Source organism: Eretmochelys imbricata, chromosome 7, assembly GCF_965152235.1.
Source record: "Eretmochelys imbricata isolate rEreImb1 chromosome 7, rEreImb1.hap1, whole genome shotgun sequence".
In the NCBI taxonomy this organism is placed as follows: domain Eukaryota; kingdom Metazoa; phylum Chordata; order Testudines; family Cheloniidae; genus Eretmochelys; species Eretmochelys imbricata.
In genome coordinates, this window is record NC_135578.1 from 22,312,033 (window position 1) to 22,329,111 (window position 17,079).

Genomic DNA, 17,079 nt, shown 5'->3' on the forward strand with positions numbered 1-17,079 from the left:
GGCCAAAACATGAACGGGTGACAGAGACTGAACTTGCTCCTACAAGGGGTCCCGGCAGGGCAGAGGTGAGGAACCTACCCCGATGCCGTACCTGCCCTGCAGAAAGAGACAGTCTCTCTGCACATCCCTCTACTTAGATGGCCCCCTTCCTGTGGTATCTGAGCACTTCCCAACCCTCACTCAGTACCCCTTAAGTTGGGTAATACTATTATCCCCATCTTCCAGCTGGGGAACTGAGGCCTGGGCACGTCTACACAAGCACTTTACAGCAAGCTGGGTTGTAAAGCTCCAGCCTGTCGTGCTAACCGTCTGCCTGGACCCGGCTGATGTGCACTAAGAGTTCCTAGTGCGCACTGACAGGTGGTTTGAAACAGTGCTGGTGTGCACATGCCCTCCGTGACTTGCTCGTGGTCACGCAGGAAGTGGCAGAGCAGTGAATTGAACCTAGGTCTCCCAAGTCTTAGGCTAGCACTCCAGCACTGTCTGCTAGTGCTCACGTCACTCTGGCAGCGAAGCCATTGAAAGGAAGGGTGAGAAAGAGGGAGGGATTCTTTGGGGAGAGGGCAGGCAGCTGGCACCGCTGCCTTCAGCATTCAACTGTCCCCCAGGGGTTTTGATGTGGGTCTGAGCATGGAGAGCTGGCTGCCTGCCACATTTCTGACACACTGACTGATTTCAGATGGGCTCAGGCTACAATTTCAAAATAAACATCGTTCTCTGCTTGGCTGGGAGATGCAGGGATCAGATGGCACGATCCTATCCGAGCCGTGTTCCCAGCTAGTGGAGCAGCCAAAGCTTGATAACTGAGAAACTGGTCCTGTCCAACCTGGGCGATCTTATCACAGATCTCGCACAGGGGATGGAACAGGACGGCAGTGGAGAGCACAAAGAATCTGTTGCACACAGTGTCACTGAGAGCACCCTCACTGAGCCCCTGCTTCCCCACTTTGCTGCAGCTGTGTGTCTAACTCCTTGATCATTAGCTCAAGTAAATGAACAATAAAGAATTAAATATTTAATCAGGCTTAAATTCACACAAAGCAATGGAAAAAAACAAAACCCACACAAACCCAAAGCAAAAGGGAGCTGTTAATGACGGCTCCAAGACTTGGCTTTGGATTAGTGTGTGTGTGGAAGAGCTCCTTCCCCATCACTTGTAATAGCTAGTGTTACACTCATTCTGATTAAGGGGACAAATAAAAGCAAACCTGATTAAATTATATGAAGCTTACACAACTGTATTTGCTTTATTTAATCTGGGTTTTTTTCCCTCCCTTGAAACTTTTAACACTTCGCTTCCCAACCAAGCCCACATGCTCTCTCTTGCATTTGGACTGCAGTATGTTTAAAATCACAGATACTGGAGCTGGAAAAGACCAGTGAGGAATTATCCCCTGCAGTTACTTCTCCGGGGCTTTGTCATGTCTAGATTTCAATGAGGTTTCCATCCCTTCCCTTTGGAAAGGATTCCACTGTCTAGCAGGTCTCCTCTTTGGGAAAGGTTTCCAGATATTCCGCCTAAATTGTCACTGATTCAATTTCATCCCTTCTCTCCTACCAGTAAGTTCTATCCCCAGCCACCCAACTTGGCCTTTTAACTTCTCCCCCGCCATGCTAACTGAGGAAGTGATAGCAGACAGAGTGTGTTCACTACAAACCAACTGCCAAAAGCGAGGCTGAGATGGGCCAGAACACTCCCTAGGAATTCTAGGTTGGGGGGAGGAGGTAGATTCAAATCCTTGCACCTGAATTTGCCGTCCCAGTTTGGATCCAAACCCAGAAGGAGCCTGTTTTCTGGTTCCAGCTCAGCCGTGAGAACATTTTAAGATGGCAAAAGTCTCCCAACAGCAGCTGACCTGACATCCAACTGTACGGAGCCAAAATGTCAGGGAGATTTGGAACCATCAGATCCAAACCCCAGCCTAAGCCTGAATCCAGATCCAGACCCAAGCCTCACCTCTTAGGCCCAGCTCTAGTTTGGAAGCACTAGCTTTGCCCAGTGAGCTAAGTTCATTGGGGCTACCTAAACAGACAGGAAAGCGGGAAGTTGGCAGGTAGCGCTGACAGTAGGACAGAAACATCAGCTGCATTCTCACTGGCTTGGCTCTGCCACAGCTGGGGCATCATGGTTGAGCAATGGGACTTCAGACACCTCCCCTCCTCACCCTTCAGGGGCTGACCCTGAAGCAGAGAGCGCGATAGGGCGGAGTCTAGGACCGGGCTGTCACGCTGGGCAGTGAGGAGTGCCACTGGTTAGGGCAATTTTCACATGCAGCTTATGACCCCTTTGAAAATACTTCATTTATAATAGAAACAAAGAGACCTTTCCCCAGCAGTACCAATACACTATACACCCTGCTGGGCATCAGCCAGAGAGCCTGTGAAGAAAATCCATCTTCTCCAAATCTCCCCACCTCCTCCTGTCCCCACACTGTCCTCCCCACACCCCTCTCTCATGCACAGAGGGAAGAACAGCATTGTCTATGGCTGGGGAGCCAGACAAGGGTTTTTCAATTTCATCTGAGTTGACAAATAATACTCTTCCTCTGCAAGATGCAAATCGTATGGGGTAGAGCCCAGGATTCCCACCGTGTGCCCCAGAATTACTCAGCCAGCCCATGTGTGGCTCCCATTGCTAGCTAAGGCTGGCAATGCCACAGGAAGACTCTTCCAGTAAAGGGTCTGCCCTGCCCATTAGCTCACACCCAACACACAAGAGTTCTTCACTAGAGGCTTCATGGCCAGGACAGTGGGGCAGGATGCTACATGCCACCCTAGTCTGTCCCTGAGAGGGCCGCTTCCCATAACAGCCCCTGCTGGTACACAGAGCAAGAAGCGAGGTCTTGGGATCAAGCCTAGCTTCCTGCTTGCATGTGAGCAAGGAGTGCTAGCACACGGTGACACCCCCTCACCTCCAGAGAGCTCATCCCAGCTTCCTCCTACAGCCTCCCCACAGCCATGCTACACAAGAAAACCTCATGACAGCTGGCCTGAAGACAGGCTTTTATCCACCCTCTGGCCTCCGCGCTTGGAATCAGGGTCTGTCCAACACTGAGGCTAATGCAGAACTCAGCATGGAGGGGAAGTGGGGTCTGGGCCACTAATGACTGGTTAACCTCAAACATCATGGAAACCGTGACTCCCTCAAAAGCACAGCTCTATGGCTTGGCTGGGGCTTGCAGCAGAGAGGGAGGCAGAACCCCCCCTGAGAGGTTCATCCATCTACCTCGTACTTAGATACTCATCACCATAGCCTCTGAGCGCCCATCTTCATTTTATCCTCACCACATCCTGCCATCAGCCAGCCACTGCACCTAGGTGTCCCAAGTCCAAGCTGCAGGCTCCTACCCCCTAACCCATCCTGCCTGTGCAGAGGACGTACTTCTCTCCCCTGCATGACTGTCATCTGTCATCTCCATGGTGTCTGGGTTGGGGGAAAATTCATCCCTGAGTCAGATCCAGGGGGGCAGAAGGGGAGAGTGGAATGGGCCTGGTGAGCTTGTGAATGGAGAGCCAGCAGAGGCAGCAAGATAGTTATGAAGATGCAGCCCCCTCATAGCAGGTTTATTTGCCAAGAATTAGCCCCTCCCCACCGAAGGCCCAAGCTGAGTAAAGCCCTTGTTACAGTGGAAAACGAGAGAGGGTCAGGGTCTCTCTGACCTCTTCATTTTGTGCTGTGAAGCACAGGGGGGAATGACACCTTTGTGCTGTGTGGTAACGGTGCAGTGCCCCATGGCCAGGCCAGGACTGTCTGAGCCTCCTGCAAGCCTGGGGGAAGGTAGATCCATGAACACTGGGATTCTGTGGTGAAAGCCAGGACAAGTGCCTCCCCACTCCCTCCCCATTGTGGGTAGGGACAAAAGGGAGCATGGGAGACAGAACTACCTGTCACCCTACTGAGAGAGCCAGATCACAGTAGCGGCAGCCACCTGGGTTACAATGAATGCATGTGCATTTGCAGTTGTAAGGGGTTGATTCCCTGTAATTAATAACTCTGCATCCTGCAGCAGGGCTGATTACTGCTCCGAAACATGTTCTGAAGTCTACGTCAACATTAATTTCTGTGTCCGGTCAGCAGCGAGGGGAAGCTAAGGTTACCCCGCACCACTCCAATCAAGAGCAACCTTGGTACTGAGGAAAACCAGAAGCCAATTTATGTGCACTTGCATGCACTAAATTAAGCAGACATTGTGAGGATGGGAGGGAAGGGGGAGCTGCTTTGGGGAGCAGGGGGAGAAGGGGCAAGATGCTCTTCTGCAGGGAGGAGCCGTGGAGCTGGGAAGGTGGATGATGTCGGACAAGTCTGCTGGAAACGAGCAGCCAATCATGCATCAAACAAACCCAATTGCATAAATCAAGTACTGTAGAAAATGACAGCGGCAATGATATTAATACGAATATTGATATTAATGTCAGTGAGTGTGGTAGCCACGCAGTGGCTTCCCTATGCTCACGTTGACTAGTACGTGGCAAGATGCATCACGGAGGGACAGGCTGGTGTCCAAGACCACATGCTCAGGAGCCGTGGTGAAGGGGCAGCATAAATGCAGCCATGGTTGTCTTAGACAAGGAAGTGAAGCCCCCTCAGATATGCAGAGAGCCGCCTCGATCATGCTGGTGGTCTCCAGGGGCTCCAGGTCTCAGTTAAAAGGTAGGGCAGATGCAGTCTGCTCCACCTAATGCAGATGAGGTGTGGCCCCAGGCTCTTGCCCAGCTGTCACCGTAGGCCTAGCTGGGTGAAGCTTGGTCAGTGCAGCCGCAGAGGAATAAAGCAGGGTGTGGAAGGTGGCAATGCAGGTCTCTGGCAGGGAAGAGCAACCCTCTCCCCAGGTGGGAGTGAAAGCGCAACAATTCCCAGAGGGGAAGCGGGTAGCAAGCACATGGCCCTAGGAGTGCTATAGCTAGGCCGCAGGGTCACCCTCCTGGAGACAAGGTGAAGGATAAGATAGGGACAACAATGATGGAAGCAGCTGCTGGTTAGGTGATCTGTGGTCCCCCAGAAAGACGGGAACAGGCTGAGCCCATGCTTTAATGCCTGGGAAAAGCCTGCTGGTGAAATGTATTATCGCTCTATGGCTGCAATGACCTTCCCACTGCAAGGCAGAACGATACCAGCAGCACAAGGGTTAGAGTCTCAGAATCACCAGCAAGAGAGATGAGCCAGGCCTACTCAGCAACACCAGCCCCACTCTCTGAGACCAGCACTGGATGCTTCTCTACTGTATATTTCCTAGTGCTTTGTCCACTCAGAGCTTCCAGTGTGCCAAGCCAGGGGACTTCCGCCATGTCCCTCAGGAGACTATTCTGCAGCCCAGCAGATCTAGCGATCAGAAAAACGTTCCTGCGCTTTTCTTACTCAACATCATCCCATTATACTCCCTCCCGCAAACTGCCCCAGACAGCTCCTCTGCTTCCTTGGGGTTTGCCCCTTCCAGTGTCTCTAGATGGATCCACCCTCCCTCCTCCTGTCGCCATTCAGCCTCACTATGCAGACTTAATTCTTCCAAACTTTCCCCCCTCTGTTGCTCTTCTCTGAATTCCCTCCAACCTGTCAACATCTTCTGGTACCAAGGTACCCAGAACTGTATTGATTGCCCCAGGCACTGCCTCTCCGGAGCTGCACAGACAGGGAGCGGCTCCTCTGGGCTCTGTGATGAGACAGGAACATAAGAATTGCCTGACTGGATCAGACTGGTGGCCCACCTCCAACAAAAGCTAGTACCAGACGCTTTAGAACAAAGTGAAGAAACACTATCATGGACAGTTGTGGAATAACCTGCCTACAGAGGAAGTTCCCTTTTAACTCTTGTCACTTAACGCTAAACTCCATCTGTTTTCAGTGGGGGCTGAGTGCTTTTGAAATCTGGCCCTCAGCACCTGGCTAATTGCCCCGAAGCCTGGGGGTTTGTATCCCTTATAAAGACATTTTGTTCCTATCTAACATACCTGTGGATCTTCTCATTATCCGTAGAAATAGCTAATCCTACTTTGAACCCTGTTAATTCTTGGCCTCAGTGACATCTGTGCCAATGAGCTCTGCAGGTTAATGATACACTGTGTTAAAAAATACATAGCCCAAGATTGCATTAGGTTCCTCTGCTGCGCTGCACTGCAGTCCTGTAAGCTCTCATCCCTCGGTTAAGGAGTCACAGGGCACCGTAGCAGAGTAAACCTCTCAGTCCAAGAGACGAAACCCTGATGTCACCCAGATTTACCATGGGGGTCCCGGAGGACCAAGAGGGAGGTTTCAGAACATTGTACGTGCAATCTCCTCAGCCACTTCTGGCTGGAAAACCCAGATGTTACAAATTCAGACCCCAAGAGCTCAGGCGGAGGAAACTGCATGGACAGGTTGCCATGAAGGATGCTCCTCCATGGTCTGTAAAGAAAATGGACTTTTGCCAGAACAGAGTCTCTGCCCACTGCAGCATGCTGCAATCTCCTTGAATGGGTGGCCAGAGTCACTCCTGGGGTCAGTAATCTCTCCCCAACCATTGCTGAGCCCAGACCTGTGAGATCCCATCATTCATTGAAACTTCCAAGACATCCTCACTAAAAATGAACGAAGAAGCTGCAGTGGTGAACCCTGCAGCAGATGGGCATGAAGCACAGCTCCCAGAGGCAGGTGTCCCCAGTGTGAAGCATCAGAGAGACAGACAGACACACATACACACATTACCACACCTCCATCTCCTTCAGCACAGGATGGTCTTCTATCCCGGGGAAGAGGACCCTCATGGCATAGGTGCGATAGTCCAGGAAGGGGATGCCAGCCCCATCTAAGTCGTTCGTCAGCTCGTGGATGTCTGTCTGCAGTTCGGCAAAAGCTGGGATGGAAAGAGCAGAGTTGTGTTAGGGGACCATGGGCCTGCAGGAGGTCAACAGGAGAGGTCAGGCTGGGCCCTAGAGCCACCACACTGGCACCAGCAAAATACAAGAACCCCACAAATCTAGAGCAGTGGGGGCTGCCCTCTGTCCCAAGCACTGGTCTCAGACATCAGTTAGCTCAGTCTCACAATGCCCTGTCAGGAGGTGCAGTACCATTGTCCCCATTTTACACATGGCAAAGCGGAAGCATGGAGAGGGGACGTGACCTCCCCGGGGTCACACATCAAATCAGTAGCAGAGTGGGGAATAGAACCCAGGAGTCCTGAAGCCTCAGCCTCTCGGCTCTAACCCGCCTTGCTACGTGCACATACGTAAGAAACTTGTAGGCGGCTGTGAACAACATGGCAGAGATGCTGGGCGAGAGAGAGGTTTAAACCACAAGAATGTTCTCGTTTCACTCTGACCTAAATAATGTTAGAGAGAAAAGCCCAACACAGACCCAGCACCCTGGGGTAAGAACAGGCACAGCCTGAACTCGTGCTAGATAGAGGGGAGGAAATGGTGTCCTGAGCCTTTAATGGTACCCATGGGGGCAGACTTTGGGGGCAAGGGGGGAATCTCTACCACTGTATAAGGGAAAGAGAAAACACACAGAGAAATCAAATTAACAGCACTTTAAAGGGAGCTGGAAGCTAGGCAGAGGGTTGCAGGCTTGTCAGCCTGATGAGAAAAAACAAACGTCAGCTTGAAAGGATCACTATCTTATCTGTAACTAGAGGGACTAGAAAAGAGAAAAGGCAGGGAAGAGATTGCGCCTTTTAATTAAAAGCAGATCCTTTTATCTGCCAGCTGTGGAAGAGGAGACGAGATCCCCTCCCCCCTCCCTGTCACTATTGCCATCTACATGGATTTTTAGGGATTTTTTCTTTTTTACTATCTCGTTTTAGGTGCCCACTTCTCCCCCAGCCTCTGGGCTGGCTGCAGTTGGCAGGGTCACGGCCCCAGGCACTGGCTTGCGGCGATAATGGGCAATTAGGTTTTATCGGCAGGATCATAAGAGGCATTCCGGTCCAATTTTGCAGCATCCCTCTGTCACATAATGAGAGACTCACGGCCCTTTCCAGGCAGGTTTCTCTGGTCTCTTTTGTCCTCTTTTAGACTTTAAAAACATAAAATCCTTAACCGAAAAAATAAATCCTACTAAAACTAAGTTAAGTCGCCCCCCCCCCCCCCCCCCAAGTCACTTCGCCTGCTCGGATCTCCGGTCCCAAGGGTGGCTTAGAGCAGGGCAAGGTCCCTGTAGATCAGGAGCACAAGGCCAGTACTGGGATGAGAGGGCAGATTTATCAGCCTGTTCTGGGTGTGGTGAGTTAGCATGTGCCGTAGGCGAGACATGGTGCTTGCAGAGCTAGATACTGGGGGATATGAAAGAGAAGGGAGCAAATAGGAAATACTTGTTCAGCAAAGACCCTTGTGCAATAAAACCAGGATGGTGCATCGCAAAGTACTGTGCTGTCACTGTGGTGAGACCATGCAGCAGCCCTGTGTCATATACAGGGGGAATCCTTGTCCCACACTGGGATCAATTTTGTCCCACAATGGGACCAGACAAGGTGCAGACACATCAAGAGCCAGAACAAGCCGTGGCACTCAGGATAGGGACCTGCTGCCTGCAAATGCACATGCAGCAACCTATGGGAATGCAGATGCAGCCAGGGAAAGGACCCAACAATGCTGCAGAGGATGGGGGCTTTCAAGGGAGTCTCTGTAGAAATGAGCCTGCCTGCCTGCACACACGTGGACACCAATACCCTGAACATCTGACCTCGGGGGTATTGGCTGAGGGATCATGGATGTCCATGGTACTGCTACCTCCTTCACCAAACGGTAGGGTGTGAACAGAGAGTCTTGGAGCAAACACAAGAGGGGAAACCAATGACCCAGAGGCAGCAGAGCTGGCAAGACAGGTGAAGGGGTTGACGGATGGGGACAGGCTGAAGCTGGGAAGCCGTGGGGAGAGAAGCAGAGACAGACTCACCCTCCTTGCACTCCAAGGCCACGCGGGACTCCAGGTTGTCCATCTGCAGCTGCAGGCGTTTCAGGGTGCGGTCAGCGTCCCGGGACTTGCGCTTGTAGGCGATGAGGACAATGATGATGATGAGCAGAAGGAGGCCGCCCCCACCGCCGATCCCGATGATGGCAGGCAGTGTCAGGAGGCTGTCCGAGTAGATCTGCAGCGTCCCCGGGGAGAACTCAAACCCTCCAGCCTTGATCTGAGCCACACGGGAGGGAAAGAGCTTCACATTAGGGCCAAGGGGTGGGCAGTGGCTCACCTCCCTGCTGAGAGGGCTCTGTGAACCCTTCTTCCACCCACCTGCCACCCTACAGGCTGGGGGTGAAATACAAAGAGAGAACTGCAGGGTCCCCGGCCGACTCTCATATGCCCCATAATGCATCTGGGGACAGGAGGGTTTTGCAGCTGGGTGAGTCAGGGAGACTTCCCATTGGCATGGGGAAGAGGTCAAAAGCAGGTTTAGCTCAGGGGGTGCAGGTCAAGGTGCCTCTCCTAACTGAGGCAGGTTATCATCAGAAGAGTTTTGCCAGCTGGCAAGGGGCAGGGAGGGCCTGTCACCCTCACTGGAGCTCATCAGTCCCCCATGACATCCCCATGAGCCAACCAGGGAAATGTGGTCTAGGTGAAATGACTATCGGGGGGTGCACAATGGAGGTTGAAAAGCCATACTCAGAGTAGTTATCAGTGGTTCACTGTCACTGGGCGGGGTATCTAGTGGAGTGTGACAGGAGTCTGTTCTGGGTCCGGGACTGTTCCATATTTTCGTTAGTGACTTGGATAATGAAGGAGAGAGTACGCGTATAAAATCCGCAGCTGACACCAAGCTTGGAGGGGTGAAAAAGGCTAATCTCATTCTGGGTGAATTAACTGGAGTGTTTATGTAAGACGGGGAAGGTGATTGTCCCACTCTACTTGGCCCTGGGGAGGCCTCAGCTGGAGTCCTTCCAGACACCACACTTTAAGAAAGGTGTGGATAAATTGGAGAGTCCAGGGGAGAGCAAAAAAAATGATCAAAGGTTTAGAAAACCTGACCTGTGAGGAAAGGTTAAAAAAGCTGGGCAGGCTGAGGGGGGACCTGATAGCCACCTCCGCACCCGTCAAAGGCTGTTATACAGAGGACTGTGATCAATTGTTCTCTGTGTCCACTGAGGGTAAGACAAGAAGTAAGGGGCTTAATCTGCAGCCAGGGAGATTTATGTTAGATATTGGGGGAAAACGTCTAACTCTAAGGGTAGTTAAACTCTGGAACAGGCTTCCAAGGAGCCTATCCCTGTCACTGGAGATTTTTCAGAATAGGTTGGCCAAACACCTGTTGGGATGGGCTAGGTTTACTTAGTCCTGCCTCAGTGCAGTAGGCCGGACTAGATGACCTCTTGAGGTTCATTCCAGGCCTACATTTCTATGATTCCCTCCTTAAACGGGGGGTGGCGAACCTCCCTTCCTCTTCCTTACGGGGGAGGAGGTGCATGCTGGAATGGGGTTCTCAGAAAGCAGGGACCCCCAGACCTCAGGATCTCTGTGTCCACACAAGTGGCAAGTGTCCAAGGTGTGTAATAGGAAGGTCAGATCATTATCATGCCAGCCTGGGCTGAGCCCAGTGAGGAAAGCGAACCCTCACTTCCGAGGGGCATTGACACCAGAAGGTAGCGACCCTGTGGTTTGGAGGAAGCCATGGGCCAGGCCGCAGAGCAGGTGCAGGGGGCTACAGTGCGAGGGGCTTGTCCGAGCACACGTAGAGCTTTAATGGGATGCAGAAGACATGCTGGTGTGTTGTCAGCGCCTGTGAGGAGCAGGCAGCGAGTTTGATGTCTCATTCAGACAACATTATAGTAACAGATGGGATGTAAAGTGAGTTCCCTGATGGATGAGAAGCCTGGGGGGACCGTTCTGGGTCCCTTTCAAATACACAAGGCTGCACTGAGACCCTGAGTGCCGCTGCTGCTGAGCTACAACCTGACAAAGAATCTTACTTAAAGCTAACCCAGGGGCTGGGGGAAGTGAGGGGGGTGGAAACCCTTTGACCATATGGCTCAGACGAGTCTCCCGCGGCCAGTAGGGAAGGAACCTAGCCGGCAGGTCCAGCCAGGCCCACCCAGAGTGTGGGTTACAATGGAGCGCGCTCATGGCAGGGCTGGATGGAGCACTCAGCCACTCTGAACAGACTACTGGGGGTAGGGGACTGGGCAATAGGGAGGCAGGCAGCCAGGGGCTCCTCCCAGCAGATCTAAGCCCCTGCATGTGCACATAATCCGGTGTTGATGAGCTCTTACCCGACAGGGACCAGTGGCCAGCTGGCGCCAGGCAGGGGGCGAAAGGGGAAGGGCTCCTGCATGCTCTCCAATGTACGCCAGAAGGGGATTAACCCCCTCGGTCTCCAGCCACTGCCCCCTTGATCAGTAAAAGGGGATCTTAATGTCCCAGGCTGAACGTGAGCTACTGCTGGGCACACCATGGTGTGTGGTCAGACTGCGCTGCCCCCAAAGCGACCATCGGTGAGCACCGTGCCAGACCAGACGCTTTGGGAGCCCCCAGGAAACAAGGATCTTTACAGAGCCCAGTGCTCTAGCCCGCAGAGGAACAGCACACCAGCAATGCACTCAGCTTAACAGGCTACTCTGTCCCTTATTGCAGCATGGGCTGAGCCAGAGGGGAATGACCCTGGGGACAGGGCTGGAATTCAGCAGGGCCCCATGCAGGAGGGGATTGAGGGCTGGGGTATGGCAGGGTGCTATGGGGGAGGGGGTTGGGGTACGGCAAGGTCACATGCAGGAAAGAGTTGGGGCTGAGGTACAGCAGGGTGCCATGCAAGAGGGGTTTGGGGTACAGCAGAGCCCCATGCAGGAGGAGGTAGGGGATCAGCATGTCAGCCCATGCCCCACCCTACACACACACACACAACACATACACACTTGCTGTCAATGGCAGAGCTGTGCTTCTTGGTAACTTGGGGTACTTTTACGATTGGACACCACAAGGCAGGTTCCCGGTGCTGTGTGCACGCTGCTGCCTGGGGGACTCCCCTGGGGTGTTGTTGCTACAGACCGTGCTCCCAGCAGGGGTGGGGAAATGCAGCTATCATTGCCTCAGAACTCAGGTGGGACCCGACAAGGTTTGATAAACGACATCCCATCTCTGATGTGGAGCTGGAGGCTGTTTGTCTCGGGCCCCACCACACAAGGCTTGTTCAGCGGGAAGAACAAGTGCCCAGTGCATGGCATGGTGCAGTCCTGGCAACACCTGCAAGGATGCCAGGGCCCAAAGAGGCCGGTCTCGGTGGTTAGCATTACCGTGACTTTGTGCTGTCCCGTGAGGTTTGGCGACTCGCACAAGAGCTGGGTCTCGGAGACCGTCAGGGTGCAGGGAGTGTCACCAATCAGCACCGTGTAGTTCAGCCGGGAGTTACCAGCAGCCGGCGGGAGCAGGTTCCGGCCCTTTAAGGGAACAAGGAGTGAGATCATTAGCTCTCCCGCAGATGGATTCTCCCATCACCAAGCAAATTCTCTCCCTCAGCCTTCTAACCCCAGGGAGAGCAGGAGGCTGCAGGGATCCTTCTGCTCCCCCTTAGTCCTTGATAAAGGTCCAACAAGAAGTGAAGGAGGAGTGGGAATCTGAGCCAGGGAAATACAAAGAAGATGCACCCAGAATGGGCCAAACTCCTGGGGCACGCTCCCTGAGTGCAGTGCAGTTACCCCAGGGATGACTTTGTCCCTGAGCTCTGAGAGGAGGGACGCCCCTCCCACCCACGGAGACACACGGTTAACCAGGGAGTGCCCTCGTCTCAAACACTCCACGACCCTTCTGCAAGGCTCTAAGGTGCCACATACCCACTCGCCCCATGGGGATATTTAAACTAGGGCTTCGTAATCTGGGGAGCACCACCCCCTGGTGCCAAGGGGTCCCAACCACCCTGCCCTTCCCATACTGCTGAGGGGAGGGAAGCAGTTTGGAAAAGGTTGAGACCCCCTGATTTCCATCTCCATGGAACACACTCCTTTGCCTACCTCCGGCACGCACAACCCCACTTCATCGGCCTTTACCAAGAGCCAGAAAGTCCCACCTGTCCTGCAGGCAGAGGGTCTGTAAGGACACAATGGGGTTCGATGGCTCTCCCATTGCAGGGCAGGGAATACCCCCCTTCCCCCACTTACCTGGCCGGCACAATCCATTTAACCCCCAAGAGACCAGCTGCCGGGCCAGCAGCTCTGAACTGAACTGGTCCATCCCATCCCTGTTTGAGTTCTCTGACCTGCTGTACAGGTGCAGTGGGGAAATGCAGCTGGCCCAGGGCGGAAAAGGAAGCCAGAGATCTGGGGCTGCAATAGGGCAGCACAGGCAATGGTGGAGAAGAGCTGTGGGGGGCTTACCTTGAGGATAAGGGGAGAGCTGGGCTTGAGCTCCAGCATGCCAGAGGGGCTGAGGGGCTCGAAGACGGGGTCTGGATAATAGACGAAGTTGGTGGTATTAACAATCAGCAGCGCCTGGACATTATCCATGACAAAGCCAATCTCATCTGGGCGGTCACCAATCTCGGGGGGGCTCCGGGACGGGTTGTCGATGGATGGAGCGTAGCACAGTATGGTGGTGTCGTTGTAGACGGTGCAGTTCTACAGAGGGGACAAGGCACCAAGGCTGATCAGACCAGTCTCCCATCATCTCAGGCTGTGATACGGTCTGGTCTCACAAGCTAAGTTGGCTCAAGAGTGGTCAGTCCCAGGAGGGGAGACCCCCTGCAAGAAGTAGTTGTGCTGAATCTGTAAGGGGGCACTCTTCCCTCCAAATCACTCCCGAACCTAAGAGGTGCTGTGCTGTTGGAAGCCCTTATAACGGAGATGCAAAACCAAAGTACTGAGCACTTGTGGCCAGTCAAAATCCAGAGGCGTTTTGCACAACAGCTGGTGCTGGGCCACACCCCATCCATAATCCCACCTTCTCACTGCTCCCAAGGGAAAAGGGATATAAAGTGGAGCCCCTATATCTTCCCTCACCACTTGGGCACTGCCTGTCAGTTCCCCCCGAACTGCCAGCGGGATACCGGATTCTTCTCCACTCCCTGTCCTAGACTGTAGTGTAATGTTGCTGTGCAAACACCTCATGTTCCATCCCAGAAGTGGCTGCATTTCAGTGCGGGGTGAGGAGACCCCTGTATGCATGGGGCCTGATTTTCAGAGAGTGGATGTAAGGAGAGACTGCCAGGGACTAGAGCTTTGCTGTCCCTGAGTCAGTACTATTTCTTCTTCCAAAGCACTTTCACAAAACAGCATCCAGTTCCCCACTCCTCTCCTTCTCCCCCACCAGTGACAGACCTGTTTTGGGCCCTCCCCAGGTGAGACCCAACTGGCTTGGTGTCTCTCTTCTAATGACTGAGACCATCAAGGTCACAGAGGTACACACGGGAGGTGGCAGGACATGCTTTTCACTGGTGTCCTGCATGGAAGCAATGAGATAGGACTCCTTGCCCTCCCTTCCCCAACCAGGCATGGGGCCTCCCCAGACAGCCAGAGATCTACTTACGTTCTCCCTCTCAGCGCTGCTGTACTTGGCACGGATCCTGGGCTCTTTGATGGTGGCCAGGTTGGTGCCTGTCACAGTCAGCAACGTCCCACCGCTAGGAGGCGCAGAGAGGAAGGAGTTAGGAGAGGCTACTCTGGCACAGGGCACCCAGGCATTGGTGAAGGTGGGCACATGCCATCGCTTCTTATCTTGGAACCTGTCCCATCCTGTATGTAACATGAAGCCCTAGAGACTCGCTTGTAAAACTGGAATATGGGGTTGTCCCTCCCAGTTCCAGTCTGGACACATCCAAACAACCCACCAGCACGGGCCAATGGCGCCACGCTGGCTTCTGTCCACGCAGCAGGACCAGCTGACTTCCACCTTCAGCCGCCGCGGCAGATCGGCCAGAGGCTTCCATTTGAAACAACATCGCCCCTGTGGACCACTCCCATAGCACTTACCAATTGCCACCTCCGGGCAAGCGGAGCACCGAGAGCACAGCACAGAGCCTGGCTGCTTTGGGCAAGTTTTCTGCTGTGCCTATCGGCTTCATGCTGCTGGAAGGTCCTGGGTTTGCAGTCCTGGCGACTGCAGATCTCTGCAAGCTCACAAACCAGCTACAGCAGGCTGCCATAGGGCAAGCTTCCCTCTGCCACAGACCTCTGGGATGTGTGGGAAGTTCAGTCTCCAGGGACACACTCAAGCCTTGGCCTCTCTGCTGAGGCTGCCACCATGGTGCCGATTGGGGGTGGGTTCTGGAACATGTACACCTGCCTACCAAGGAGCGAGACCCTCCCATCCCATCTCAACACAGGTCCCCGAAGCGGCAGCAGCTGAGAACGTCCAGGGTACATTCCGACTGGCAACCTCCCTTAGCCATCCAGTGAGACCCAGAGGAGTGTGGGAGTCAGAAATGGAAAAGCCCCAGGAGAGTCCACCCAAGTATGCTCCGGGGGCCAGACAGAGCATTCTCTGGGTCTTTGCTTGAAATGCCCCAGAGCAGCAGGGCTTCCACCCAGGCCTTTTGGGGAGCCTACTTCACAGCCAGGCTCCAGGAGGGCCGATGGCATGTGCAGTTTAATCAAGTCCTTACCTTCTGCTCCAGCCAATTCAAGCTTTTTAACAGCACATGTAAACCCTTCAGAAATACTTTCATGTTATTCCCTGTAGCCAAATGCCAGGACGAAAGCCCTTTCCTCTTCTGCTCCCTGCCAGTCTAAGCGCTGCAAACCCAGGAGTGCGCTGAGACCAGGTACCACACCGGGCACCCCTGGCTACTCCTGCTTTCCTCCCAGTCCTCTGGAGCGTGTCCAGTATCCAGCCCTCCAATGGCCTATAGCGGCAGCGCCCAGAGGCCCTGGTCAGGATGGGAGCCCAGGCCTATGAGGCGCTGTACAGACATATCAGAGGCACAATCCCTGCTCAGAAGAGCTGTGCTAGGGCCCCACCTCTCTTGTATACTCAGCATATGCTCACACCTGCTAGGGCTCATGGGTAACTCCTCCTTCCCCCTCAGTCCACCCTGGTGAGCATGAGGCTCCCTGACCCCTACAGATTTACCTGTTGATGCTCCACTCTGGGTCTATCTTCTGGATGGTGGGGTCCTCTGTGTAATTGTACTTCACGTCGGGGTTGCTCAGCTCAGCCCGGTTGATATTGATGAGGATGGGTGACCCACCAGGGCTCTGGCCTGGTGGCGTCCGGCACCGGATCTCCCGGGCGTTCCTCCTGGGGACAAGGCAGAAGAGCCATCAGATACTGAGGAGGCTCTGAGCATCTCTGGCTATGAGAGGGGCAGGACAGCATCTCCCCCCGGGCTGCACCTTGAGCGTCAGACTCTATTTCATGGTTACCAGCCCTCGCGGGCACCCTCCACCTCCTCCTACCCCGGAGGTGGGTACAGCAGTCAGTGATAGAGGCGGGACACAGAAAGCCACCAGCCCAGTTGTGCAGGTGCCACAACAGTGTTGGAGAGCACCCCCTTGTCAGTTCAAAACACAACTTCACCATAAGCCACGGGACATCTGGGCTGGGGAGTTTCTGGCAATCAGAGAGGGAGCTCTGTGGGGTGTCCAGGACAGCCTCATCAATGCAAGCCCTCCTCAGTTCTAGCCACAGCCTCCAGCTGGGGTGCACTTTGGAACCTGCCGACACATCTTCTGGTCCCACCAGCCTTGGGCAAGCCCAGTGGAAACAGCTCCCGAGGCACTGCCCTCTGTCTCTACCCATCTCCCTGCCTTCCCCCGGGGAAGTGCTGGTGAAATTGTCAGTTAACAGAGAGAAAAATAAAACAAAAGGCAGCAGGAGAAGCCAGCACAGCTCCCGACGGTTCCCCAACGCGCGACTGCTGCAAACAGCAGCGATTAGGGTTGATAACCAGTAATTACCACAGGAAAATATTTAAAGAGCCGCTCCATTATCATCCCTAATCTAAAAATTATCCACTTCATGCCTCAGGGCTTTGTGATTTTAGAGACAAAATCCTCATTCTTTGGTCTCTTTCAGGATCCTTGGAAATAGAAAAGCCAGAATTTCAAGGGAGAAATTCTACAGGAACCTGGCAAAGGCACCTCACTCCAGAACTTCGTTACAACCCAGACATGGCTGTGGGTCCACTCCCCATCCTCTCCGCACAGCCCAGGGATCATACCTGATTCTCCAGCCCGCCCCAGCGATCCCCTGTC

The 17,079-nt window shown here is 53.8% G+C and overlaps 1 protein-coding gene across 1 annotated transcript in view; it reads right to left on the bottom strand.

Annotated features, from left to right (window-relative positions):
• PLXNA1 (plexin A1) overlaps positions 1-17,079 on the bottom strand; it is a 241,253-nt gene that overhangs the window by 43,801 nt on the left and 180,373 nt on the right. The window contains exons 15-20 of the mRNA XM_077821410.1: positions 15,956-16,123; positions 14,414-14,507; positions 13,267-13,506; positions 12,190-12,333; positions 8,867-9,101; positions 6,685-6,827 (exon numbers count right to left, since the gene is read on the bottom strand). Coding sequence (XP_077677536.1) covers positions 6,685-6,827; positions 8,867-9,101; positions 12,190-12,333; positions 13,267-13,506; positions 14,414-14,507; positions 15,956-16,123 — 1,024 coding nt within the window. The remainder of the gene's footprint in view (positions 1-6,684; positions 6,828-8,866; positions 9,102-12,189; positions 12,334-13,266; positions 13,507-14,413; positions 14,508-15,955; positions 16,124-17,079) is intronic.